Source organism: Lytechinus variegatus, chromosome 14 (genome assembly GCF_018143015.1).
Source record: "Lytechinus variegatus isolate NC3 chromosome 14, Lvar_3.0, whole genome shotgun sequence".
Taxonomy (NCBI): domain Eukaryota; kingdom Metazoa; phylum Echinodermata; class Echinoidea; order Temnopleuroida; family Toxopneustidae; genus Lytechinus; species Lytechinus variegatus.
This window is the reverse complement of record NC_054753.1, coordinates 23,661,079-23,686,536: the sequence shown is the minus strand read 5'-3', so window position 1 is coordinate 23,686,536 and position 25,458 is coordinate 23,661,079. Positions and strand designations below refer to the sequence as shown.

Below are 25,458 nucleotides of genomic sequence, written 5' to 3'. Positions count from 1 at the left end.
GAGAAACTTTAAAATGTCATAACTTTCTTATTGTACATCCCATTTTGGTGATTTTTTTTACATTATTCTTGTGTGATTTTTCTCTATTGATTCAAATCAACATTTTTCTGGGGTAGACTTGACCTTTAAATAACTACTTTTAAAGAAACAGTCTAACATTATATTCATAATGATACACAGGTGTTGAATAGAGTATATCTAAGATTGTGATGATTCGTTCTTCCTCGCATTCTAACTTATCTGGTTCAAGCTGGAGATCCTGGGTGATACTCATCTCTAATGGCTTCATCTATCAAGCAATCAAAGAAATACCTCTTAAATAACTACTTTTAAAGAAACAGCCTAAAATACTTTTCATAAAAATACACAGTTGGTGTATAGTGCCTATCACACTATCATACAACGTCCCAACACGCTTCCGTAGAACCTGATTATTAACCTGACCTTAACCCTGCAGCCCTTCATAGCGCAGAAGCATTTCAAGGAATGTATTCCTGCCAGGAAAAATAGGAAAATTGTATCAAAATAAGTACCCAGAATGGTCAAAATTTCATATTTTTTTCTCCAAATTCAAAATGGTTGAGAGATCTGCAGCAGATTAGTTAAAATTGTTAGTTTTCAGACTTTTTGATGAGTATTTTTGAATAAAATCAAGTTGAATTTTTAATTTGAACCAGCGTTAAAGACTGTAAAAGACACTGAGAAACCATCTCCTGGGAGGTGTTTCACAAAGATTTAAGTATGACTTAGAGTCGCACTTAAATGCCCAGTTGCGCACAGTATAAAAGGCATGACAGTATTGGTCAGATCATGCCAAGAGGACGCGCACTACTGCGTATTGATCAATAAGATCGCGCGTTGCATATCGTGTACGCGTCGACATTTAAGTGCGACCTAAGTCATACTTAAATCTCTGTGAAACCATCTTCTGCTTTACCTTGGCAAGTTGATCTTTAACCGATGAGAACATGGGCCTGTCTTCTGGACTAGCTTGCCAGCATGCTTCCATCAGTCGGTAGATGCCCGGTGGGCAGTGGTCTGGACGAGGTAACCGCTCACCATCCTTACCGATCTTCTGAAGAATCTGTACAAATGAAAGTTATGGCTGTAGTTGAGATCAGAGACTATGTCGAAGCATTTTAAGAGGATATACCAGTAGGTGCACAAGTGCCAGATACGTTGATGACGGGAGAGTAAATACCATGACAATTTTGAGTCATGCTGCATAAAAGTTACTATTTTGAAAATAAGCAGCAAATCAGAAACAAGAATTTTATTGAAGATATCATTGGCTGAGAGTTATAGTAATTCAATTGCAACAGGACTCTGGACAGTAATGCTTAGAACGGTTCTTGTTCAAAGTTCTATAGACAATAATAAACAACTGTCGCTGCAATGGAATTTGAATTTGTTAAAGACTAGTTCAACGGCACCTTAATGAATAAATAAAAATAATAATAATAATAATGGCATTTACAGACCTCACAACCAACTAGAAAATAGGGATGATTTTGGATGGAATAAGAGACAGAGTTTGCTAGAAGAGTGTGCAGTAAAATTCAAAAGAAAATTTAGAGAAAATGAAATAGAACCACTAGCTGAAAATGATTAAAGATCAGATTGTTTACTCCCAAATTGTGGGGTTCATAGCATATGTTTGTTTTATTTTCAGGAGCTACATTCAATAAATTTTAACATTGAAGTAAACAGGAATTTTTGGGGGTCTTTTGAGCATTTCGGAGGCAAATTTCCTCAAGCCTCCCCCCCCTTGGACCCGCTCATAATATGTATCACCTACCTGAGCACCATTGTATCCAAGCCAGGGCTCTTCCCCAAAGCTGAACATCTCCCATAACGTAACACCAAACATCCACATATCACTCGCGTGGGAGAACTGCTTCGTTTTTAAACTTTCCGGTGCACACCTAGAAATGTTATCATAAACAAGCATGATTAATACATGTACACCAAAATTATAATTGAAAGAAACTATGGAGTAATTGGAAGTGGGCAGAGGTGAAACCTTTCTAAGAGCAAATTATTGAGTATCTCCAAAGTTTGTACTTTCCATCAAAATTCACATTTTTTCAATCAACCTTGTATTGTACATATATTTGAGCAGAGGAGTATCCCACCACAAGCTTTTGCTTTTAAGATTTTTTTTATAAAGGCTTCTTCTTTAATTCTCTTAATAAATCTGTTGTATATTAATATAATTTTATGAGAAATGATATTGTATAATTGATATCAAAGATGATATTTTGTGAAAATTGGAAAAAAATAAATGCTTATTTGGATGAAAAAAAATTAATTTGTATTATCTCCTAAAAACGATGTAACCAACCATAATTATATTTATTGAATTATTATTTTTTAATGGGGGGGGGTTAGTGTTAAAATATATAAAGAAAAGAATCTGGAGTATGAATTTTATGACTACATTCTTATACTTTGTGGTTTCCCTTGATACTATTATACTGGTCCTTGGCATTTTTATGTTTATTTTTAATTATATCTAGGTAAAATGGCAATTTAAATTTCCACTGAGAAATCAGATGAAATACAAAAAAAAATTGGTTGGCAGAACTGGATGGGTTCCCAAAAGAAAAGTCTAGCTCAAGTGACAGCCTGCTCTATATGGTTACACAATCCCAAGTGCTCTCTTTCATACTAATTGTGTACAAATAAAATTTTGGCAAACCAGAGGAAATCACAAGTCGTCTTTTTCACACATATTTTGGCAAACCTGAGATTGTGGTTACTGAATGCACAGTAGGTTCTGCCAACAAAACAACACAGCATAGCCAAGCATTATCTCCAGAAGAGACTTGAAGAAATTTCAAGTAATGTACTTGTCAAAATGTCTTTGAATTCAAATTGAAGGCTCTTGTCATGATGATTAATGGAATTGGGGTGCTATTTCTTTTAATTTGAGGGCTACTTGCTTGGGCAATGAGCAGTTTCGATGTTATACTATTGCTCATTTAATACATTTAAACCGATTTTCTAGACTCACTGGAATAATGGGAGATCTTTGGGCAACTTTAGCCAAGATAGTCGCCCCCAAAAAATTATATTTTGGGAATTTTAGGGGGGCTCTGGGCTGTCACAAGGATGAAATCGCACGTCACCCTCGTTAATGGACTCCTAAAAACAACTTTGAAGGCGAAAATGTCCTAAAAAACTAATCAATCAAACACAATTAAGATTATTGTAGCCCACTACATACAATTTATAATATATGTTTCACACTCGGCACTTACGAAGGCTGGATACGAGATGAAAATTTTGTACTGTAGATAACATCTCATGTTATGCACTAATGACATATAATCTTCTTTGTTCAACATTCACCAACATGTTGATAAGGCTTAAATTTCCTGAACAAACTTCAATATCTGATGGTAAAGTGCATGACATCATGTTTGTCTATTTCAATTTGATTGCAGTTTCCTTTCCACAAAACAATGTTCCGTGTTTTTAATTTTTCATGTTTCCCATTTTAAAACAGATGAGTCATCAGACCGAACACACACACATGTACATAGATGTTGAGGACAGGATTTAGGGGGGGGGGGGGTTGCTTGACCTCATAATGTCAAGTCAAAACCAAAATAAAGTGAAGCTGTTCCCTGTTTAAATTATCCAACAGTGGTGACATTTGCGGATATCTATTCTAGAACACGTTTGGCACGTTGAAGCAAAAAGTTTTATTGAACCTGCATGTACTGTAGTCCCATATACAGTATGCAGGTTTGTGCATCACAATGTTATGAAAATGATTTCCCATAAAATAAACTTCATAAAATTAACAAGGATGTTTCAGTAAATTCAAAATTTGTTTGACATATTTTCTATCAATCATTCACAATTTCATATGCCACAATTTTCAGTAACTTTTACCAGAAATATGGTGTTATCAATTTTATAATCTATACTTTTATCAGACATGGCACGTCTACATGTATGGACCATTACTTACGCAATACGTTTTTTTTTTTGTACTACAGTAGCCTACATAAAAATGTATATATAATATATACATGTACATGCTAGTTTCTAGGAATTTTCGAACCACATTTTATAAAGAAAAACACACATAAAAAATCACTTCCTGATACAAAGTACAATACGTTTACAAAGTGAAAGAAAATTCATTGGAATTTGAAAAACAACTTTTAACAATTTCCAGTCTTGATGCGAAGTTTAATACACAACAAATACTCATGCACAAAATAAACACTGAATGATGATCCAATTATTTAAAAGATTGCTACATAAAAAGTTTAGTGTGCACAGCAGATTTTTACAGGACAGTACAAACTGGTTGAGATCTTTTGACCAAAGTGCTAAAAGCAAATTTGGTAATCAAAATAATATCACTAGTCATGTACACCATATGCATTTACAAAGCATCTGTATCCTTTTCCTGATCGGTTTGTCTCATCCTATGCCAGCTTTCACAGAACTCATCTTTACCTTTAATGTGATGTCCATTTAAAGTATGATTAATATACCACTAGTAATACTATCCAATGTAATTGAATACAGGAAGGATGCAGATAAGTGCTTCCTCTTGCCAGTTTTAATGAAATATTCAGAACTATGTCAAGGAAACTACAGGTCCATTTTCCCAATATTGTAACATTTCTGGACAGTTCATCTCACTTTCTTTCAAAATTCATATCAAGGGTGGGGGGCGGTATGAAGCTGGTCAGGATCTTACTTATGAATTTACCAAAGGCAGGGATATATGAAGTGCCAAAATGTGGGTTAAGAGTTTAGCATGACTGCAAAATGTTCTATATTTGATGGCAAATTCAAGGAATAGATTTTTTTTATTTTATTGAAGTACATTTTAATAATTCTGTCCATTTTCCGCATCGTGGAAATTCACTGTCATGTCCCTACACGTACATAATAGTGGGTATAATCGATAACGAGAGAAAGGTTATCAATATCGCTAACTGGCAAAAGACATAGCTTAGACTAGTCCTTTTAATGCTATATCAGGGTGGATAGGCCCTTTAATATGGAGTTTTTAAATTTGATACATGTACATGTAGATTAGACCGGCCCTGCAAAAGCTATGCAAGAGTGGACATTCCTTTTATCTACAGGTTGGCAGAGGACTAAATTCTCGATTACGGTACACTGGCCCTTTAAATGCTAGGTCAGGGTGGACATTCCCTTTAATCTAAAGGTTTAGACGGATACATTTTTTCGTTTAGACTTCAGACCAGGGGGCGTTTCATCAATATTTTCGTCTGACAAGTTGTCAGATCTGACAACTTTCCTGGATTCTGATTGGTTGAGAAGCACTGTTACTATAGTAACTGTCGGATAAAACAGGACTTGTCGGATAAAACGTCTGACAAGTCCTTTCATGAAACGCTCCCCAGACCTTTAAATGCTACATGTATGTCAGGGTGGACAAAGAAATTCCCTGAAACCTAAAGATTTGAAGAGTGCTAACTTTTACATGTAAGTGAGACTCTCACTGTGAGACCAACAGACCCTTTAAATGCTATGTTGGGTGAACATTGGACATGCCCCATAATCTAAATGTACACGTTCAGAGTGCTAAGTTTTACATGTACATGTATAGTATGTTAGACTGGGCTTTCAGAACCATGGACATTTCCTTTAAAGGGGAATGAAACCTTTGGGATAACAAAGAAAGTTTGAGAAAAATCGGACAAATAATGAGAAAGTTATGAGCATTTGAATATTGCAATCTCTAATGCTATGGAGATCCTCCCATTGGCAACGCGACAAGGATGTGTGATGCCACACATGAACAACTTTCCCTTTGATGGACTATGAAATACCCTGAAAATGTGTCTTTTTGCTTTTTCGTATGGTGATACAAACTCTTTATCCATGATGTATTCTTTATATTCTGTATTACATGTACATGCCCTCCTATACAGTGCGTATCAAAAAAAAGTTTACACTTTGAAAAAATCCTGTAAAATTATACATTTGTAATATTCTGAGGATTGTTCCACATTTTAACATTGGTACAGGTCCATTAAAGCAAATGACGATATAACTGTCAAAAAATATTTCCGCTTGAGTAAGCACCACTTACTTTTGAAAAGTTAGTGAAAAATTATTTGCGCAGAAATTTGAAATAGTTATGCGAATAAAAGTAGACCTTAATCATGAAGAACACATGGAATTTAGCTGGTAAAATTGATTTGAAGATATCTTCAACATTGTTTGACTTGTTTCCTTGCCCAAAACACTTCGAAGAGTGCATTTCGTTCCACCCCACTCCCCCACTAACCGAGGCCATCGTGACGATATTCGCTTTACACTGAGCTCTGATTTACATGGAATGGCTTAAGCTTGATTTTAATTTTGTTAATCATTACTAAGCTTGGGAAAAGTGTGGAGAAACAAGTATTAAATGATAAATGAAATGTAAACCAACTTTCAATGATAAAAACTTAGTGAAAAAATGCTGGAGTTGTCTGATATAAACTTTTGTTAAAATTCAGTTATGTCCTCAGATCCTGCTGGCACAAATAGGGTAAAGGTTGTGCTTATTAAGTGTTGAAATTTCAATTTGGGTGGCAAAATTGTCACAAAATGCTTGAATGTATCCGTTTTATTCCAATTGACTAAAAGTGCAAGGGAAATGTATGATAAATCTTTCGTAGTGTAAGTTTGATTTCGTCCTTTCCCCTTGACACAGCATGAAAACGAGCATTTCTGCGCAAACAGATTTCTGCGAGCTTTACAGAAATGGACAGTGCTCACTCAAGTGTAACATTCTGACAAAACTTTTACTTTCATTGGATAGATGAGACCCAAACCCAAGATTATATGTGAAAAAATTACCCACATGTTGTATATTTTTGAATTCCAAGTGCTTTTTCAAAGTGTAAACTTTTTTTTGATACGCACTGTAGAAAGAATACATGTTCTACTGATAGATGTAATAAAAGAGGCAATTTAAGTGAAATATATACTAAAGTAATGGGGAGAGTTGTTCAAGATAATGCTGTAACCGATTTTTATTCCAATTCCCGATCCGATCCGATTTTCCCCTTTTTTCTACATTTTTCCGAACTCCGATTTTTGACCAGTGGGGAAAAAATCGGATCGGAAAAACCAAAACATAACAAGACAAAAAAAAAAACATGTGGCGACATGTTTGCCGTCAAAATGCGCTGGTGATTTGTTTAGATCTCAGACAAAAGCGGTGGAAGGAAAAGAAGATAAAGGGGAAGAAAATTATGATTTGTTTTTATCTGTGATATTAGCGGAAAGGCAGGTGGAGAAGAAGATTATGATTTGTTTTGATCTCCGACATAATCGGGGAAGAACAAAACGATAATGATGATAATTGGTGATAATTTGTTTTGATCTCCGACAAAAATGGAGGAAGAAAAACAACGAAAAGACGATATGTTTTGATCTTAAGCGGAGGCAAATAAGATTTAGTTGAACACGCTGACATGCGCGGTAATATTTACGACTATCTGACTTTACGTCCTCTAAGAGTTTACGATTACCTCCGCTATCACTACGATGTTGTAGAGAAGGTAAATATCATGGTGAACAACTCTGGATAATAATGCGTCTTTTTCGGGAGGTCATGCGACCTTTATGAGATTACGATTACCTCACGATGTTGTAGAGAAGGTGAATATCATGGTTAACCAATCTGGATAATAATGCGTCTTTTTCGGGAGGTCATGCGACCTTTAAGAGTTTACGATTACCTCCGCCATCACTACGATGTTGTAGAGAAGGTGAATATCACGGTAAACAACTCTTGATAATAATGCGTCTTTTTTGGGAGGTCATGCGACCTTTATGAGATTACGATTACCTCCGCCATCACTACGATGTTGTAGAGAAGGTGAATATCACGGTAAACAACTCTAGATAATAATGCGTCTTTTTTGGGAGGTCATGCGACCTTTATGAGATTACGATTACCTCCGCCATCACTACGATGTTGTAGAGAAGGTGAATATCACGGTAAACAACTCTAGATAATAATGCGTCTTTTTTGGGAGGTCATGCGACCTTTATGAGATTACGATTACCTCCGCCATCACTACGATGTTGTAGAGAAGGTGAATATCATGGTAAACAACTCTGGATAATAATGCGTTTACCGTGATATTCACCTTCTCTACAACATCGTAGTGATGGCGGAGGTAATCGTAATCTCATAAAGGTCGCATGACCTCCCGAAAAAGACGCTTTATTATCCAGAGTTGTTTACCATGATATTCACCTTCTCTACAACATCGTAGTGATGGCGGAGGTAATCGTAAACTCTTAAAGGTCGCATGACCTCCCGAAAAAGACGCATTATTATCCAGAGTTGTTTACCATGATATTCACCTTCTCTACAACATCGTAGTGATGGCGGAGGTAATCGTAATCTCATAAAGGTCGCATGACCTCCCGAAAAAGACGCATTATTATCAAAAGTTGTTTACCGTGATATTCACCTTCTCTACAACATCGTAGTGATGGCGGAGGTAATCGTAAACTCTTAAAGGTCGCATGACCTCCCGAAAAAGACGCATTATTATCCAGAGTTGTTTACCATGATATTCACCTTCTCTACAACATCGTAGTGATGGCGGAGGTAATCGTAATCTCTTAAAGGTCACATGACCTCCCGAAAAAGACGCATTATCAAAAGTTGTTTACCGTTATATTTACCTTCTCTACAACATCGTAGTGATGGCGGAGGTAATCGTAAACTTTTAAAGGTCGCATGACCTCCCGAAAAAGACGCATTATTATCAAAGAGTTGTTTACCGTGATATTCACCTTCTCTACAACATCGAAGTGATATGTTGTAGAGAAGGTGAATATCATGGTAAACAACTCTGGATAATAATGCGTCTTTTTCGGGAGGTCATGCGACCTTTAAGAGTTTACGATTACCTCCGCCATCACTACGATGTTGTAGAGAAGGTGAATATCACGGTAAACAAATCTTGATAATAATGCGTCTTTTTCGGGAGGTCCTGCGAGGCTGCGACCTTTATGAGATTACGATTACCTCCGCCATCACTATGATGTTGTAGAGAAGGTGAATATCATGGTAAACAACTCTGGATAATAATGCGTCTTTTTCGGGAGGTCATGCGACCTTTAAGAGTTTACGATTACCTCCGCCATCACCACGATGTTGTAGAGAAGAGGCCTATCGTTGATCGGCGGTAGTGTCGCGCGCTGGAACGTCATTATCTTATTTTCCTTCCTCCGATTATGTCGGAGATCAAAACAACTCATCATCTTCTTCCTCCGCTTTTGTCGGAGATCAAAACAAATTCTGCCATCAGTGTAGCGTGCCGCATTTGTCCACGCGCCGGCCACATACAAATTTTAATGTATTTTTTTGTTTTTGAATATCTTCCGATCCGATATCCGAACCGATTCCGATTTTAGGAGCAAAACTTCCGAACCGAACTCCGATCCCGTAATTGCTCTAACTTACAACATTAGTTCAAGAGTGACATCACACATCTTTGTCACATTGCCAATGTGAGGATCTCCATAGCATTCGTGATTGCAATATTCAAAAGCTCATAACTTTCTCATTACTTGTCAGATTTTTCTCAAACTTTCGTTGATCTGTTTCTTTGATTTGTCTGTTTTCACACAAGCTATCTTGGTCCAAAAGGTTTCATTCTCCTTTAATCTCCACATTTGCTGACTGCTGATGACATGTAGGTTACACTGTCCCTTTAAAATCAAACTCAGGATGGACATACTCTTTAATCTCCGAGAGTATAGATGGAGAGCTAAGATTTGGGCGAGTGATCATGGGATTGGGACAACAGCTGTAGGATATATCAAGCAAAGCAAGCCAGACTGATTGCTACTCCAATCTAAAATGTTACTTTCCCCTTCTAACGACCTCTCTGATTGACAATCGAAAGGTTCACATAGGCTTGCCTGATATTACATGTATGCATTTTTGAAAAATCTGGGGGTCTTTGACAAAGATTTTTCGGCAACTGCCACTCAATTGCAAGTAAATTTTCTTTCAAACAATCAATAACAAATCTTGCAAGTAATTGCAAATTTGCACTTGATTGCTAATCTGTTTTTTGCATTGAGCCATAAAATTTACTCTAGTTACAATTGGTATAACACTTGCAAATTTATATTATAAAATTTGCAATCAATTGCAAATTTTTTCTTGCAACACCCCTTACAATCATGCTGAAAGCCAATTCACATATTAATATTCGACGTGTAACCTGACTGATGGCTACAAAGAAGCATGCATCTCGTACGTGTGTGATCTGACCAACGTGGTGATGCATTATATACTGCATACATATGAAATTTAAAGGTAGAAGTAGTCGTTGAAGCAAACAATCATTTCATGAGAAAGTCTTCGAAATCAAGGTTAATTGCAATATTATCATAGTTCTAGATCTGGTACATTGAAATAAACTTATATTTGTGAAATTGTGAAATTTTACCTGAAAATGCCAATTCTAATGATCACTGACACAAAAAAGCATACATGTATGTGGGACAGTATATTAAAATTACTTGGAAAAATACCTGACATTTCATAGAATTCCATGCTTATTTTTCAGCAATTACACATTTTTTTCCAAGAGTTATTCGGCACATAATTTGTTCAAAACATACAAACACTTGGGTGGTAATTTTATTGAATTCTGTTTGAACTCATTTTGAGATCATTACCACAACTTTTAGTGCAACTGTAAGTCACATTTACTGTGAAACACTCCCCTGTTTTAAAGATAAATTCCAGTTTTGGTAACGATCTCAAAATGACTTTTTACAGAATCTAATATAATGACCACCCAAGTGTCTGTTTGTATGAATAAAAAATATGTGCGAAAGGATTCTGGAAGAAATTGTGTAAATGCTGAGAAATAAGCAAAATAAGCGCGGATTCGGTCACTTCCATCGGGTCTTTATTCCAGCAACAATAATGCACTGTCCCACGTGTGCCTATCTGTGTTGGTGTTCTTCAGTGTGAACATTTTTCAGCGTAGATTTCAAGATTTCACAAAGTTCAGTGTATGTAACTGTACCAGATCTAGATCCTCGATGATATACTGATAATTAAACCAGGTTTTACAGACTTTCTCATGAAATCAGTGTTTACTGCAACTACTGGAATTTCTCTTTAAGTCTAATGGGGGGGGGGGGGTGCTCCCAAATTATATATCAGTCTTTTTTTAAAGATAGATTTCATGAGCTCCAACACAATTAGAAGGCATCAATTTTTACTAAATGAATGCATTAATACCGTAGAAAACAACTTATTGGAATCAATTCTAAGTTCAAACTGGTTGCACATTAAAACTAATCTAAAATTGTATTTCAGGGGCCAGCATTGCAGACCAGTCCCCCTCACTACCCCCCCCCCCCCCTTACCCATTTTTCCTTTTCCCTTCAGTTAAATGGTAATGAGGAAACTAATTACATTTGCACAATTCATGTAATTCATTCAAATTAAGTTTAATAGAAAAAGTGCATTTTTACCTGTATCACTGAGAAAAAATAATCAGGGTTATGTCCTCATAATAAATGCAAATAAGAATGAAAACACAACTTTCTACGCTTAGAGCTACACCCTAATCTCAAGTTGTGTCATGTGAACATGCGTACAGTGTATGCTGCAACTTGCTATAGTACAATATTGCAAAGTTGTAATTGTGAATACATTCAAACATTTTCCTGATGCATGTACAGAATAGTCATGTGACTTGGGGCACAAGTGGGTGGATAGTTTTGTCGGAAAAACTAAAAATGGAAAGTGGGAGGCACAGACGCTGTCACAGTCACTTTTGTTGCCTGAATTACACATTTCAAAACACTGAACTTTTATCTACCTTGCGTGATATAAAAGCAAGTTCATGTTTAAAAATTGATTGACGGTCCGCATTCTAACCTCAGGATTGACTTAAACTCTATCTAAAGTTCCTTTGTTTGCCTGAATTACACATTTTAAAAAACTGAACTTTTCTTTTATACCTTGCAAAATATAAAAGCACATATTCATTTATAAGAATTGAATCCTATAGCCTGCTATTTTGAGCTTGGATTAAATTTAAACTCGGATCTAAAGTTGGGGTATAACTATGGATAGCCAATTCTGATACAAAATCTTTAACAGTACAAGTTCAATTTTTCAGCTCATTTGACACTCAAATGATTCATAAATGTCATGAAATAGTAAACAGAATTGTTTTCTTCACCATTATAAAGCATGAGGAAAGAGCAAAGTAAGCATAAGAAACAAACAATGTTAACAATTTTTTTTTTCACTTCCCATAATTAAGCACAAAGTCAGACTACGGTCTATGTTAAACCAGATTTCAAAATACGGGCATATATGTACATTTCATTCAAGGATTTTCTTTATTTAGTAAATCAACCTCGAGTCAAAATTTTGCCATTTTTTGTTAACCTGTTCCAAACCCAAATGTGGAAAATATATTTTCATTTTCACAAACATGTATATTTTATCAAAGGTGATCTTGAAAGTATGTAAGTTTTTAATTGTAAATAATAATAATAATAGCTGGATTCATAAAGCGCTTTTTGCCTGAGGATACAAAGCGCTGCTATTATTACCCCTGCTTTAGCTCGAGCTACCATCACGGGCGCTCAGTGCATGCAAGGAATTACTCCTGCCGGGTACCCATTCACCTCACCTGGGTCGAGTGCAGCACAGTGTGGATAAATTTCTTGCTGAAGGAAAACACGCCATAGCTAGGAATCAAACCCATGACCCTCTGTTTCATAGGCGAGAGTAAGAACCACTCGACCACGACGCACCCACATTATGATTGTACTTACCATGCATAAGGTACTTGGTTGTGTTCTGTCATGATGTAATAGTTGGTCGCTGATGGGAGCGCCCTCATAAGTCCAAAGTCACCTATCTTTACCTGAAAGATTAATGAGGAAAGAAATGAAGGCAATATGTACATCTATATTTATATTGATGGCAAAATAATGATTGTTTAATTGTACATGAAAAGGACATTACCAATAATGATTAAAACTTCAAACAGAACCTATCTAAAAAGCAAATTAAAACAATGGTTTCTATAGATGTAGTTGAAATCAATACTGGTGGCAAAGTGACCTTGATATATTTATGACCTTGGTATATTTTTTTATGATGTTGACTTGTTATGATTGTATTTATTTGATTTATATTTTGTTGAAAATGAAATGAATGAAATGAAATAAAATGAAAAAAAATTATGTTGTGACAGATTTATGCCAGTTTATGCTCAGCAAAATGAAGACTGAAAAAAAATCGAACAATAAGTTATTAAAAAGAAAATTAACAAAATAATAAATTTACTATTGCTGTATACATGTAAAATGGGCAATGTACATCAATAACATCAGCGCATGTCATGGAATTATTGTTTCTTGAACTTAAAATCAGTTTGAATGACAACATAAATCCTTTCCATGAAAAACATTAACATTGTCAAACAAAGAAATAAGGCATTTTCCTTCCATGCAAAATAATTAAATGACTGTGTGAATCCATAATTACACAAATAATTTTCTTTAATTTTGAACATATTTTTCTTACAATTTATCTCTACCTTTAAAAATGCTTCAATAATAGTTCTAGTACTTCCAGTTTCTAAATATATGATACGTTAATTGATAAAGGAAATGAATCGGATGTCTGCATACATGAACATGCACTGTACTAGTACTACACAATTTGGCAAGATGCTGAAAAACAGAACAAAACACAATCAGGTCTGCATAATATTGTTTAGTTGTTAAAAAGACGATTAATGACTTGAAGAGTGCTTATAACACTTAAAGGTCAAATCCACCCAAGAAAATCGTTGATTTGAATAAACAGAGAAAAATCAAACTAGCATAACACTACAAATTTCATCAAATCAGATGTAAAATCAGACAGTTATGATATACATTTTACATTTTAAAGTTTCACTATTCTTCACAAAACAGTGATATGCACATTTTAATGACATGCAAATGAGACAGTCGATGATGTCCCTCACTCACTATTTCTTTTGTTTTTTTATTGTTTGAAATTTCATTTTTTACAGAATTGACAATAAGGACCAACTTGACTGAACCATATAGTATTGAACAATGCTAATTCTACATGCTCAGGAATTAATCGTTGTTTCACTTGACGATGAGGAGAAAATTAGAATAGTTCATATAATGAAATACAAAAGAAATGGTGAGTGGATGATGTCATCAGTCTCCTCATTTGCATAACGATCAGGATGTGCATATAACTGTTAAATGTAAGATGAATCAAAACTTCAAAATGTCATAACTTTCTCATTTTACATCTGATTTTGATGAAAATTTCAGTGATATGCTTGTTGGGATTTTTCTCTTCTTATTCAAATCAATTTTTTGTTGGGATGGACTTGTCCTTTTAAAGGGGAAGTTCACCCTGACAAAAAGTTTATTGTAAAAATAGCAGAAAAAATAATAAAAAATATTGCCGAAGGTTTGAGAGAAATTTATCAAATAATTAAAGTTATTAGAATTTCAATTATTTGATTTGTGATATGCGAGCAGCATTCCTACATAGCGAATGGTAAAAAATCAACGAAATATCATTTTCTCAGAAAATTGAAAATGGTTTTCACTGTACCTTTTGTATATCAATAGACAAATCGTTTCACACCCGATCATGAAAAGAAAACAAAATTAAATCATCAGGAACCATGCAAAATTTGAAATTCATACATTTTATATTACATAACACATGGGGCAGCTGCTCGTTTATGACGTCACAAATCCAAAATTTTGAACTCTAATAACTTTCTTACTCTTTAACTCTTTAACGAAGTTTTCTTCAGGGTGAACTTCCCCTTTAAATGCTTCCTTTGCACTGCTTTGAGTACTCTGTGAGGTTGATTCTTATTTCAATTCAATAGCCTTTCTTCTTGTAATATAATCTTGTCTTGTGTGGAAGTAATAACAATATCAAAACATGTAACGCTAACATTAATGCAGTATCAAACTGCGGATCTCCGATACAGCGGAGGAAGGATACAGAAGAAGAAGAAATGGGAGGGGGGGCAAGGGTGGATCCATGATTTTCTAAAAGGGTGTAATTTTTGTTCTGAAAAAAGAGAGGATCTCGACTTCAGAATGAAGATGATTTAAATGTCCCCCCCCTTTTTTTTTTGGGGGGGGTCTTTAATTGTGTATGCCTGACATTTTCCACTACATGTACAATTATTTTTATGGATCTCAAGGGTCCAAGAGGGGGGGGGGCCTAATATGTTTCACTACATACATGTATTAGTTTCATTACATACATGTACATGTATTAGCACCAGGTTTCACTATATTACATGTAGTTCAAGTGAGATTCTGCACTCTTTAAATGGGTTTAGGAAATTCATGTATCATTTAGCCCAGAAACAGGATTTAAATAGAAACCACACTTATGTCAATGATAACCGCAACAAAAACCACACATGCACTTTGTATACTGCATGTTATGGGGTCATTATAAAATATCAGAACTTCAACTGATAATGAAAACTCTGCAATTATACACAGTATGTAACATGCTTTATGTACATTAAAAGATTGACTTTTATTTTCAATTCTAATTGATGCAGAAACTAAACTCTTTTATTCATAGTGCGAATTTGTGGTCGATGAATCACAATAAACAAATATCAAAGTTATCTCATTTGAAGTTTCAGTTTTGATATCATTATCTAGTTTGTGGGTGGGTTTTGGGTTTGTTTCAAATTGGTTCCTACAATGTAAATTGCATTGAGTTGCAGCTTTTGAAGAATTTACATTTGGCATATAAAAATGGGTCAGCAGTAACTACATTTTGTAGCTGTGCTATCCATGTATATTGTGCAAGTCTTATACCCCTTTCATAAACCCAATTATGCAGCTAATAGCAGCATAATTTGGCCGTAAAATCAGAGGAGGACCAGAGTTATCCGCATTATTTTGATGCTGCTATTATCCGCATAATAGCAGCATCGGGACCAGATTTTGACTTTATGAACGCATTTCCAAATAATGCGGATAATTGCCATGGTGTGGTCACAAGGTCACCCTTTTCCAACACAACCGCATCGGAGGGGACGTGTGCAGTTGTCATGACGATTATCCACCTTTTTCAGGACGGGCGGTCGTAAAAATAGTGCGGATTATTTTCGGAGTTTGTGAACACAATTTTTGTTGAATTATCCACATTACTCTTAGGCGGCTAATTGGAGGATGGGTTTATGAAAAGGGCATTACTAACAAAGAATATCATGCTATGTAATGCAAATAGAGCACTATTTCATTGTTTACTACTGTAGTACTTATGTACATGTACAATATATGAATATCAATTTATCATCCATCATCATCTTCATCGTTGTTGTTGTCATTACTCTTGTTATATCATTATCATTAATATCATTGATATCATCACCACCATCTTTATCATTATTGTTACCATTATTTCTTATCATTTTCATCATCATCATCTTTACTATCATTATTATTCTTCTTTTCCTTAATATCAAATATTATTTCATATTATCACTCAAAATCCACCAATCTATATTAAACTGTAGTACTGCAAGCCATGATAAAAATATTTTATTTTAAATCATAGCATACATAGGCTTATGAATGTGTATGATACAATGCTGGCTTACAATACATTAAATTTGATATGAAATTCATTACTTAATAGTAAAAAGACCTTCACAATATTTGGTGTTTCCCTTTAAGTTGGCATTGTGTAGTTTGTGACAGGAAAGCTTTTCTGAATGACTAATAGACTCTGATTGGATAAACTCCAATCACATATGACCTGTACTACTCCAGATAAGCCAGCATTGTAATGGTTCAAAGGGGGGGGGGGGGGCTGCATGTTCATATTACAGACAGAACTCAATGGGTAATACATACACAGTACATGTATGTACATGATAGAAGAAATAACCACTGAAAATGGCAGACATGATTTAAAAAAATTATGTAATGATGAAATATAAGGGGTTATAAAATAATATGTCAAGTAAAATGCCACCTAACAAAAAAACGAGGCAAAAGCAATTTTGCGTCTCGCCCACTTAAGAAAATAACTAGAAATATTGTGATTTGCGAGGGCACGCAAGAGAATTATATCGAAAGTTCATTGTGAAATGACTGGGATGGAATAACACTTGTCATAAGAGCCTTGCACGTAAACTTTAACGTTGACCTCAAAATGACCTTTGACCTTACCATGTGACCTCCGACTGCAGCATAACATGCAGGTCCCCCAAGTACATCTACTATCAAAGTTTGGTTGAAAAGTGACTTACGGTTGCGGAGTTAGGTGTCATAAGAGAGTCTTGCATGTAAACTTTAATGTTGACCTGAAAATGACCTTTGACCTTACCATGTGACCTCTGACTGCAGCATAACATGCAGGTCCCCCAAGTCCATCTACCATCCAAGTTTGGTTGAAAAGCGACTTACGGTTGCGGAGTTAGGTGTCATAATAGAGTCTTGCATGTAAACTTTAACGTTGACCTGAAAATGACCTTTGACCTTACCATGTGACCTCAGACTGCAGCATAACATGCAGGTCCCCCAAGTCCATCTACCAACCAAGTTTGGTTGAAAAGTGACTTACGGTTGTGGAGTTACATGTATGTGTCATTACATGCTTGTGACGGACGGACGACAGATGACATTTGGATCCTAAATGGCACAGTATCCATTAATTGCAACAAGTGGAGCGCCGCCCTAGCAGTCTCACCTGCATTACGCGATTCAATATAGCAGCAGTGCTGGCTTTGCAAATGACTATAAAATAATTACTCACAAACAGCACCATACATATAATATGCTACAATGTTCATTGACCCTAAATGACATTTGACCTTGATCAAGTGGCCTACGACTTGTCCAGGATGAGCGACGATACTGGATCCCCCATGTCCACATTTCATTAACTGTATCCATAATCTTTCAAGTTATGATGGCAATACAACAAATACCCCCAACATGGCTGAATTTCATTGACCCTAAATGACCTTTGACCTTGGTCATGTGACCTGAAATTTGCACAGGATGTTCAGTGATACTTGATTACCCTTATGTACAAGTTTTATGAACTACATGTAGCTCCATAAACATTAAAAAGTTATGATGGAAATTCAACAAATTCCCCCAACATGCCCAAAGTTCATTGACCCTAAATGACTTTTGACCTTGGCCATGTGAGCTGAAACTCGGCAAAATGTTCAGTAATACTTCATTACCTCTATGTGTAAGTTTCATGAGCTAGGTCCATATACTTTCTATAAAAGTTATGACATTTCAAAACTTAACCTTAAGTGAAGATTTCGATACTGATTCCCCAAACATGGTGTAAGTTCATTGACCCTAAATGACCTTGGTCATGTGACCTGAAAATCAGGCATGATGTTCAGAAATACGTGATTACCCAGTAACATGTCTCTAAGTTTCATAAACTAGGTCCATATACTTTTCAAGTTAAGATGACATTTAAAAAACTTAACCTTGATTATAAAGATTTCAGGGTTGACACCGCCGTCGGAAAAGTGGGGCCCATAGTCTGGCTCTGCTACGCAGACGAGACAAAAATTATTTTTGAAAAACTGTGCATGAATAATGAGTATTTAAAGAGGCATGCCTCTACAGCCCTCTTAAGCCATTCCATATGCACATGTGAAAATTGTGAGGCAGTGGGCACTGATCAGTGAGTCTCTATTAAATGACAAAGTGTACCAGTAATTTGGGAAAACCCAGCTCGATATTTATTCAGGATAATGATGCCATCAAACTTCTTTTTTTTGACAGGATTCACAATCGGAACCCAAAACTCATCAAATATGACTAACATACAAGTTCGGCTTTTACATAGCACTTCAATACAACATCAGAACAACTTCTTTAAAGTGCTTTACAATGAACAGATATGTTATTACACCGGTCATTGGGTACTGTATTTCCCACATAAAAAGTATGCACTTTCCCCACTCCCTGGGGAGTATTCTAACTTACCTTTTGCATAGAAGCTAATAGTATATTCCTAGCTGCTAGATCTCTGTGTATGAACCTCTTGTACTCCAAGAAACTCATCCCGGATGCGATTTGTAACGCAAAGTCGCTGAGGGTGGTGATGAGGAATTTAGAAGGCTCCTCACGTAATCTGTCTACCAACGCACCAAGTGGGGCTAACTCTGTCACCTGAAACATGGCAGAACAAAAATAAATTTTCATTTATTCATTTTGTTACTTCCATAATATCAGATACATGTAACAACAAAAATGGAAATAAACAATATTTACAAAATAAAACAATATTTACAAAATAAGTTCAAAATATAATAATAATAATAGCCAATTTTTATAAAGCGCTTTTCCCAGAATGGCCCAAAGCGCGTTACAGCATATTATTACCCCGGTCATTGGATTCATTTCAATCCCGCACGAAAAGTGCACAATTTCCACTCCCTGGGGAGCATTCCTTGCATTCATCGCAGCCTCATTATGGCGCTGGCAAAATCAAACATACAATATCTTTCGCATCCTACCGGGTACCCATTTAGCACCTGGGTCGAGAGTGGCAAAGTGTGGATTAACGCCTTGCCAAAGGATGCTAGACCGCGGTGGGATTCGAACACACGACCCTCTGTTTACAAGGCGAGAGTCAGAACCACTACACCACGGCTCTTCCACTCTTCCACAAGTTAGAATATACATGTACATTGTTGACATATTAATAATATAATTAAGAAATATAATCAAAACAAAAATGGAAGAGGATGCTGAGGGTTGGGGTTGATAAATTAGCTGCACCCAAAATGCACTTAATTCATGATAACGTAACGGTTCGGAAATAGATTGAAAATGACCGTTCGGACCATGAACAGTACTGATGCATTTTTTTTTTCATTTAAATATTATCAATCAAATTCATGTTGATGAGGGTGAATCTGCCCAAGTCACATTTCTTGAGACCACAGAAATCTCCTTGACAAAGGTGAAATTTGACTCAAGTGATAATCCAAGGAAGAACCCCCATTTTGCATATTCGGGGGGGGGCTTCACAAAGATTTAAGTATGACATAGACTCTCACTTATATGCCTTGTTGTGTGCGGTAGAAAAGGCTTGACCGCACTGGTCAGATCGTGCCATTAGGACGCGCACTACTGCGTATCTATCTATAAGATCGCGCATTGCATAACATGTACGTGTCGGCATTTAAGTATGTCTAAAGTCATACTCAAATCTTTGTAACACAACCCCCTGGTCTCCATATCATGCTCTATTAAAGTTTACAGATTATTTGCCTTTTTTTTGTTCTCATCCATAAAGAGAGACTTATCCCCCAAATATTACTAATCAAACTACCGGTATATATTAACCGCAGACCTGCCATCTTTCCTTTCAGGACGGAAGCTATCAAACATTTTGCCCTCTGCCCTCACTTCCCTTTTCAATCCATATCCAAGCTTGCTACTTGGCTTGTTCAATTGTTTTGGCAAACGAAAGTAGACTTTATTAGTAAATATTGACTTAATAATGAATGTAATGAGGATTTTTTTTATGTGTACATGAAGTGTCTGCTGTGAAAGAGAGAGAAACACTAAAAAGAAACAAATCTACGCAAGTATCAGTTCACTATTAAAAGCTATGAACATCCCCCCCCCCTGCCCCGGCAATGTGACAAAGATGTTTGATGTGACACATGAACAGCCTCCCTATTCAATTTTGGACAAATTTGTAGCTAACTTGATGCCCCAGTTTCATATTCCTTTTAAGAATATTTAATTGCATGTTATCACAAACATGTACTGTTAAAAGCTACTGACATGGCAATACAACATTTTATTGGATAAAACCGAGTTTGTCACCAAAATTAAGAATTTAAGGCATTTTTACATGAAGTGACTGTGTTCATATTAGGTTATCTGGGTCCCGTAACACAAAGGTTTGCGATTGATCGCTAATTTCACAGAATAGTTCTGATTGGTTCATACATGTAGTCAGTCTACTCACATGTAGCAAAATGTGCATGCAACGAGGATCTTGATTGGTCATTTCATTTTGCGATTAATCGCTAACCTTTGTGTTACGGCGCCCTGATGTGGGAACGAGGATCCCACCACACCTTTTTTACTACTTCAGGCTTTTATTCAATTTATTCTTTGGGCAAGCAGGATTGTAATGTGATGTGTACTAGTATGCTTTGAGGAATTAGACTGTGTACAAAACACATGTAAATGTATGACAGTAGTCCAAACTTGCATGTACAATTTTATATTGTATAGGCCTACATGTATCCAATATTCACCTGGACTAATCTTCAACTACATGTATGAAAGGTCAAGTCCAACCCGGATAATTGTTGATTTGAATCGATAGAGAAAAATCAAACAGGCACAACACTGAAAATTTCATCAAAATCGGATGTAAAATAAGAAAGTTATTACATTAAGCTTTGGACAACTCAGTGATATGCAAATGAGTGTCATTGATGTCCCTCACTCACTATTCATTTATTTTCTTTTTGAATTATACAATATTTCAGTGTTTACAGATTTGACAATAAGGACCAACTTGACTTGAAAATAAACTATTAAAATAATGGTAATTCAACATATTTCAGGGAGGAATAAAACTTTGATTGACAGTCTTGACAATGAGAAAATTAGAATTTTCATATTTCATGAATACAAACGAAATAGTGAGTGGGTGGTGTCATCAGTCTGCTCATTTTACGTACCGACTGGAATGTGCATACAACTATTTTGTGAAATTAAGCGAAAGTTCAAAATGTCAAAGTTTCCTTATTTTACGTCCGAATTTGATGGAATCTTCATTGTCAATCTTGATTGATTTTCTCCTTTTATTCAAATCAACTTTTGGTTGGGGTGGGCTTGTCCTTTCATTGGCCATGATCTGTGTTTCTTTAGATTATTCAACCATTTCACCTTAAAAAAAGTTTTCAGATTCTATGAATTCAAAACAATCTCTATGCATAATGCTACAGATATGGAAAGATTACAAAACCATCATAAGAAATGTCAACCACATACAGTACCAGTAAAAAAGAATGATCAATCAATTAATTCAATAATCAATGTGAAATGATTCACAAACATAATGAACATCATACCAACATTCATTTTCAAGTTCAATGGTCAATTATACACTTACATGTATTCTCTTATTTGGCCAAAGGACACTTACTTGTATAATCATTTTGGATGTAATATTAAAGGTATTGTTTAACTTTGTTAGCAGCCAATTTAAAAAAATTTCAAACCAAGATGAAACATGTGTACAAGTGTATGTATTAGAACTAATAAATCCTGAAAACAACCATTATTGAGAAAGAAAAGCTAAAACTACAATGTACAAGGCAAACCCGATTTTGTAAATAGGTGTCTTATAGATGCCTAAATAGTACAAATAAGTGTATGGGATGAAATTAAGATGGTGTTTCCGGTCACTTTATATTTCAATTTTTGAAGCAATAAATAATCACTTTCGAACGCAATTTTTTCTGGGATTCATTTTTGTAACATATCACAGACACAGGTGACAAGTGTGACCTTCTAGCTCAGATTTTTCATAAGTCAAACCAATGTTAACCAATCAGACAGGAATTATCCTCATTTTTTGAAGGAGAAAGAGGAAGAACTCACCATTTTGAGAGGGGTGGAGAGGACAACCCCGTAGAGACGGACGAGATGAGGGTGATCCAGGAGGTGCATGGTGTTCACTTCTTTGACAAAATCTTCAAAGAATCCTGGTTGGTTGACCATCTCGCTCCGTAAGCATTTCACCGCGACCTCAACCTGGACAGAAAAAAAAGAGACAAAATATGAGAAGAATTTAATATCGTATCTATTTCATACTGATTGGTTTAATTTTTCATCATAAATGCAAACACGTACATGTACATGTATATAAAATCACATTCAATATTCAAATCAAATTTCAAGTACAATGGGTGATATTCTAAAAATAAAAAATAAAAGAATTCTCATCTAATTTTACAAAAAAAATATTTAAAATTTGTGGCATGAAATGAGGACAATAGGAAAATACAAAAATATAATAAATTTTAAAAAAGTAAAGGTCCAGGTTTTAACAGCAGGGTGGTCTAAAATTCTAAGTTTAGACTAGGTTCACCCGAAGTTTAATTATCACAATGCCAACAAATGAGAATAATGACACAACCCATTGTAAACATATTTGGAGCTTAAGTTGATAGGAGACATTTCATATTGATCTGAATTTGATAAATTTATTGACCAATTAGAAGATTGAATAACCAAAATAAAATTTGAGGTCACTCAAATATGTACTGGCATTAGGAAGATTCAGGGTAAGACCAATTTTCATTTTTTCAGTGTATCTCATTTCATTTTATTCACTCTATTTTCTTTATCAAACCACCAAGCCTTGATGTGATATCATACTTTGATGTAATTAATTTGGTTTTATACTGCTGTGTGAACAGGGCAAACATGTACTCACTTTCTTGCCTCTGGGAGTCTTCCAGTCCCCTCTTCGTACCACCCCAAATGATCCATTGCCCAGCTTCTCATGAAGGGTTAGTTCAGACTCGCTAATAAGACACGTTAGAGATTCCATGTTTTGCCGTGCTCCCGGCATGGTGCTTTGAAGTGGCGGTTGGGTTGCTGACTGACCTGCATTGGTAGATCGCGAACGGCTTGTCGTGCCGTCTGATTTGCTTAAATTCAGCATCTGAAGTAAAAAATAATTTAAAAATTCATTCAAAATAATGTCATATTTCTGAAAATTGACAAAATGAACATATAATCATCACAAAATATACACCAACATGTATGGCCCAAGTTGAAATTTCGAAGCGTTGAGATTTGTCTACTGCACTTGCCGCCGCTGCGCTGTAATTTGCATCGAACAATGACAGTCAAGGAAGATTAAAAGACTATTAATAGAGAGATTTGTCAAAAAAAAAAACAATATTCTATCTAATGTAGTTACAGGTACATTACCAGTACAACTATTACCTATTAAAACCAGAGAACAATAGATTCGGTCAACTGAATCTATTGTTCTCCGGTTTTATCAGGTAATAGTGATTTCAAGAATGGTGACTGTAACTTTGCCTGAAGTCTTGAGGCCACAGAAACCTGTCCAGTTATAAGAAATCGCAACTGGTTTGTTGAGCCATCTGAATTTAAATTCAGTGCTGTTGTAAGAAAAAATAAGCACATAAATGTATCATCTTAAAAACTATAATCTATTATCACTAAAATTTGACATTTTTTTTCTAAATTTCAACTCTAACACAAAAATAAAGACTACTGTATCAACTAGACCATGTAATAAGATGTTCAGCATTGTATGTAACTATGATCCATTTACAATGTAAACTGTGCAATGTACCAGTAAATTCATTTCCAGTTTTAAGAAATACATGTGCTACATATAAGAAGACAAAGAGAACTAAAATATTGGTACAATGATACGATCACACTTTCTCACAGGTTAATCTCTTGAATGATACATGCTGTACATTCTTCAAATACCTGTAACAAACAACCATTTTCAAATCAAGCGCACAAATATCATGACGAGGGGACTTACATTCTTCATATTAAAATTCAAGTAATAAAGGTCATCCTTATATTTATGTGTAGGTAAAGACTTTCTGGAAGAGTCTGCATCACATTAGCACGTACATCCAATTAAAGCCATGTTTCATGAAAAAAATATCCAAACGGCATCGTCCAACCCTGCACCACCAACACGAGGAAGCAGAGCTCTGCCTTCTTCCTCCCTATCCTCCCTTCATCAATGTATGTCCGAGAAGAGCATAAATTGATGCCTGAAATACTGAAATATTAATCCGTTTGATCGGGCCAGCCATGCAGGGTGGGTAGGCAATTAGAAGCGGGCTGTCTGTCGAGCCGTCATCACTCTTCTCCCGTCCTTTCCACCTAATGGTCCGCGGCGGCCTAATTTTCTCCGTGCCCAATCCAAGCTAAGGCGTACGGGTAATGCGTACATGTATGTACAGAGGTTTGGATGATAGAGCATGCTTGTGTAATCTGAATGCACATGTTCATTGGGGTGTACATTGTACATGTGTGTGGACGCACCTGAGTGATATACTTCTATGTCAAAGTTAAACATACACGTTTCAATTTTTAAGGGTGATGTTTCACACAAGTGGCAAAACCTTGCATTCTTGAACATGATCTGAAATAATTCTTTATTTAAAAAGTTAAACCAAGGCCCACTCAAGAATACTATTCTCTAAATCTAAATTCAATCATCTAAAAATAATTTCTATATATGCCATCTTTATGATTATAAATTGACCAATATTTTACAGACTGTTGTGGGTCAATGGATTTAATCTCAAGAATTTGAATCACAAGGTCAAAGGTTCA

The 25,458-nt window shown here is 35.6% G+C and overlaps 1 protein-coding gene across 1 annotated transcript in view; it reads right to left on the bottom strand.

The window, feature by feature from the left end:
- LOC121427232 (activated CDC42 kinase 1-like) overlaps positions 1–25,458 on the bottom strand; it is a 50,681-nt gene that overhangs the window by 7,262 nt on the left and 17,961 nt on the right. Inside the window, exons 3-8 of the mRNA XM_041623536.1 lie at positions 23,552–23,782; positions 22,714–22,866; positions 19,060–19,245; positions 12,841–12,932; positions 1,799–1,925; positions 938–1,084 (exon numbers count right to left, since the gene is read on the bottom strand). Of these exons, the coding sequence (XP_041479470.1) occupies positions 938–1,084; positions 1,799–1,925; positions 12,841–12,932; positions 19,060–19,245; positions 22,714–22,866; positions 23,552–23,782 (936 nt within the window). The remainder of the gene's footprint in view (positions 1–937; positions 1,085–1,798; positions 1,926–12,840; positions 12,933–19,059; positions 19,246–22,713; positions 22,867–23,551; positions 23,783–25,458) is intronic.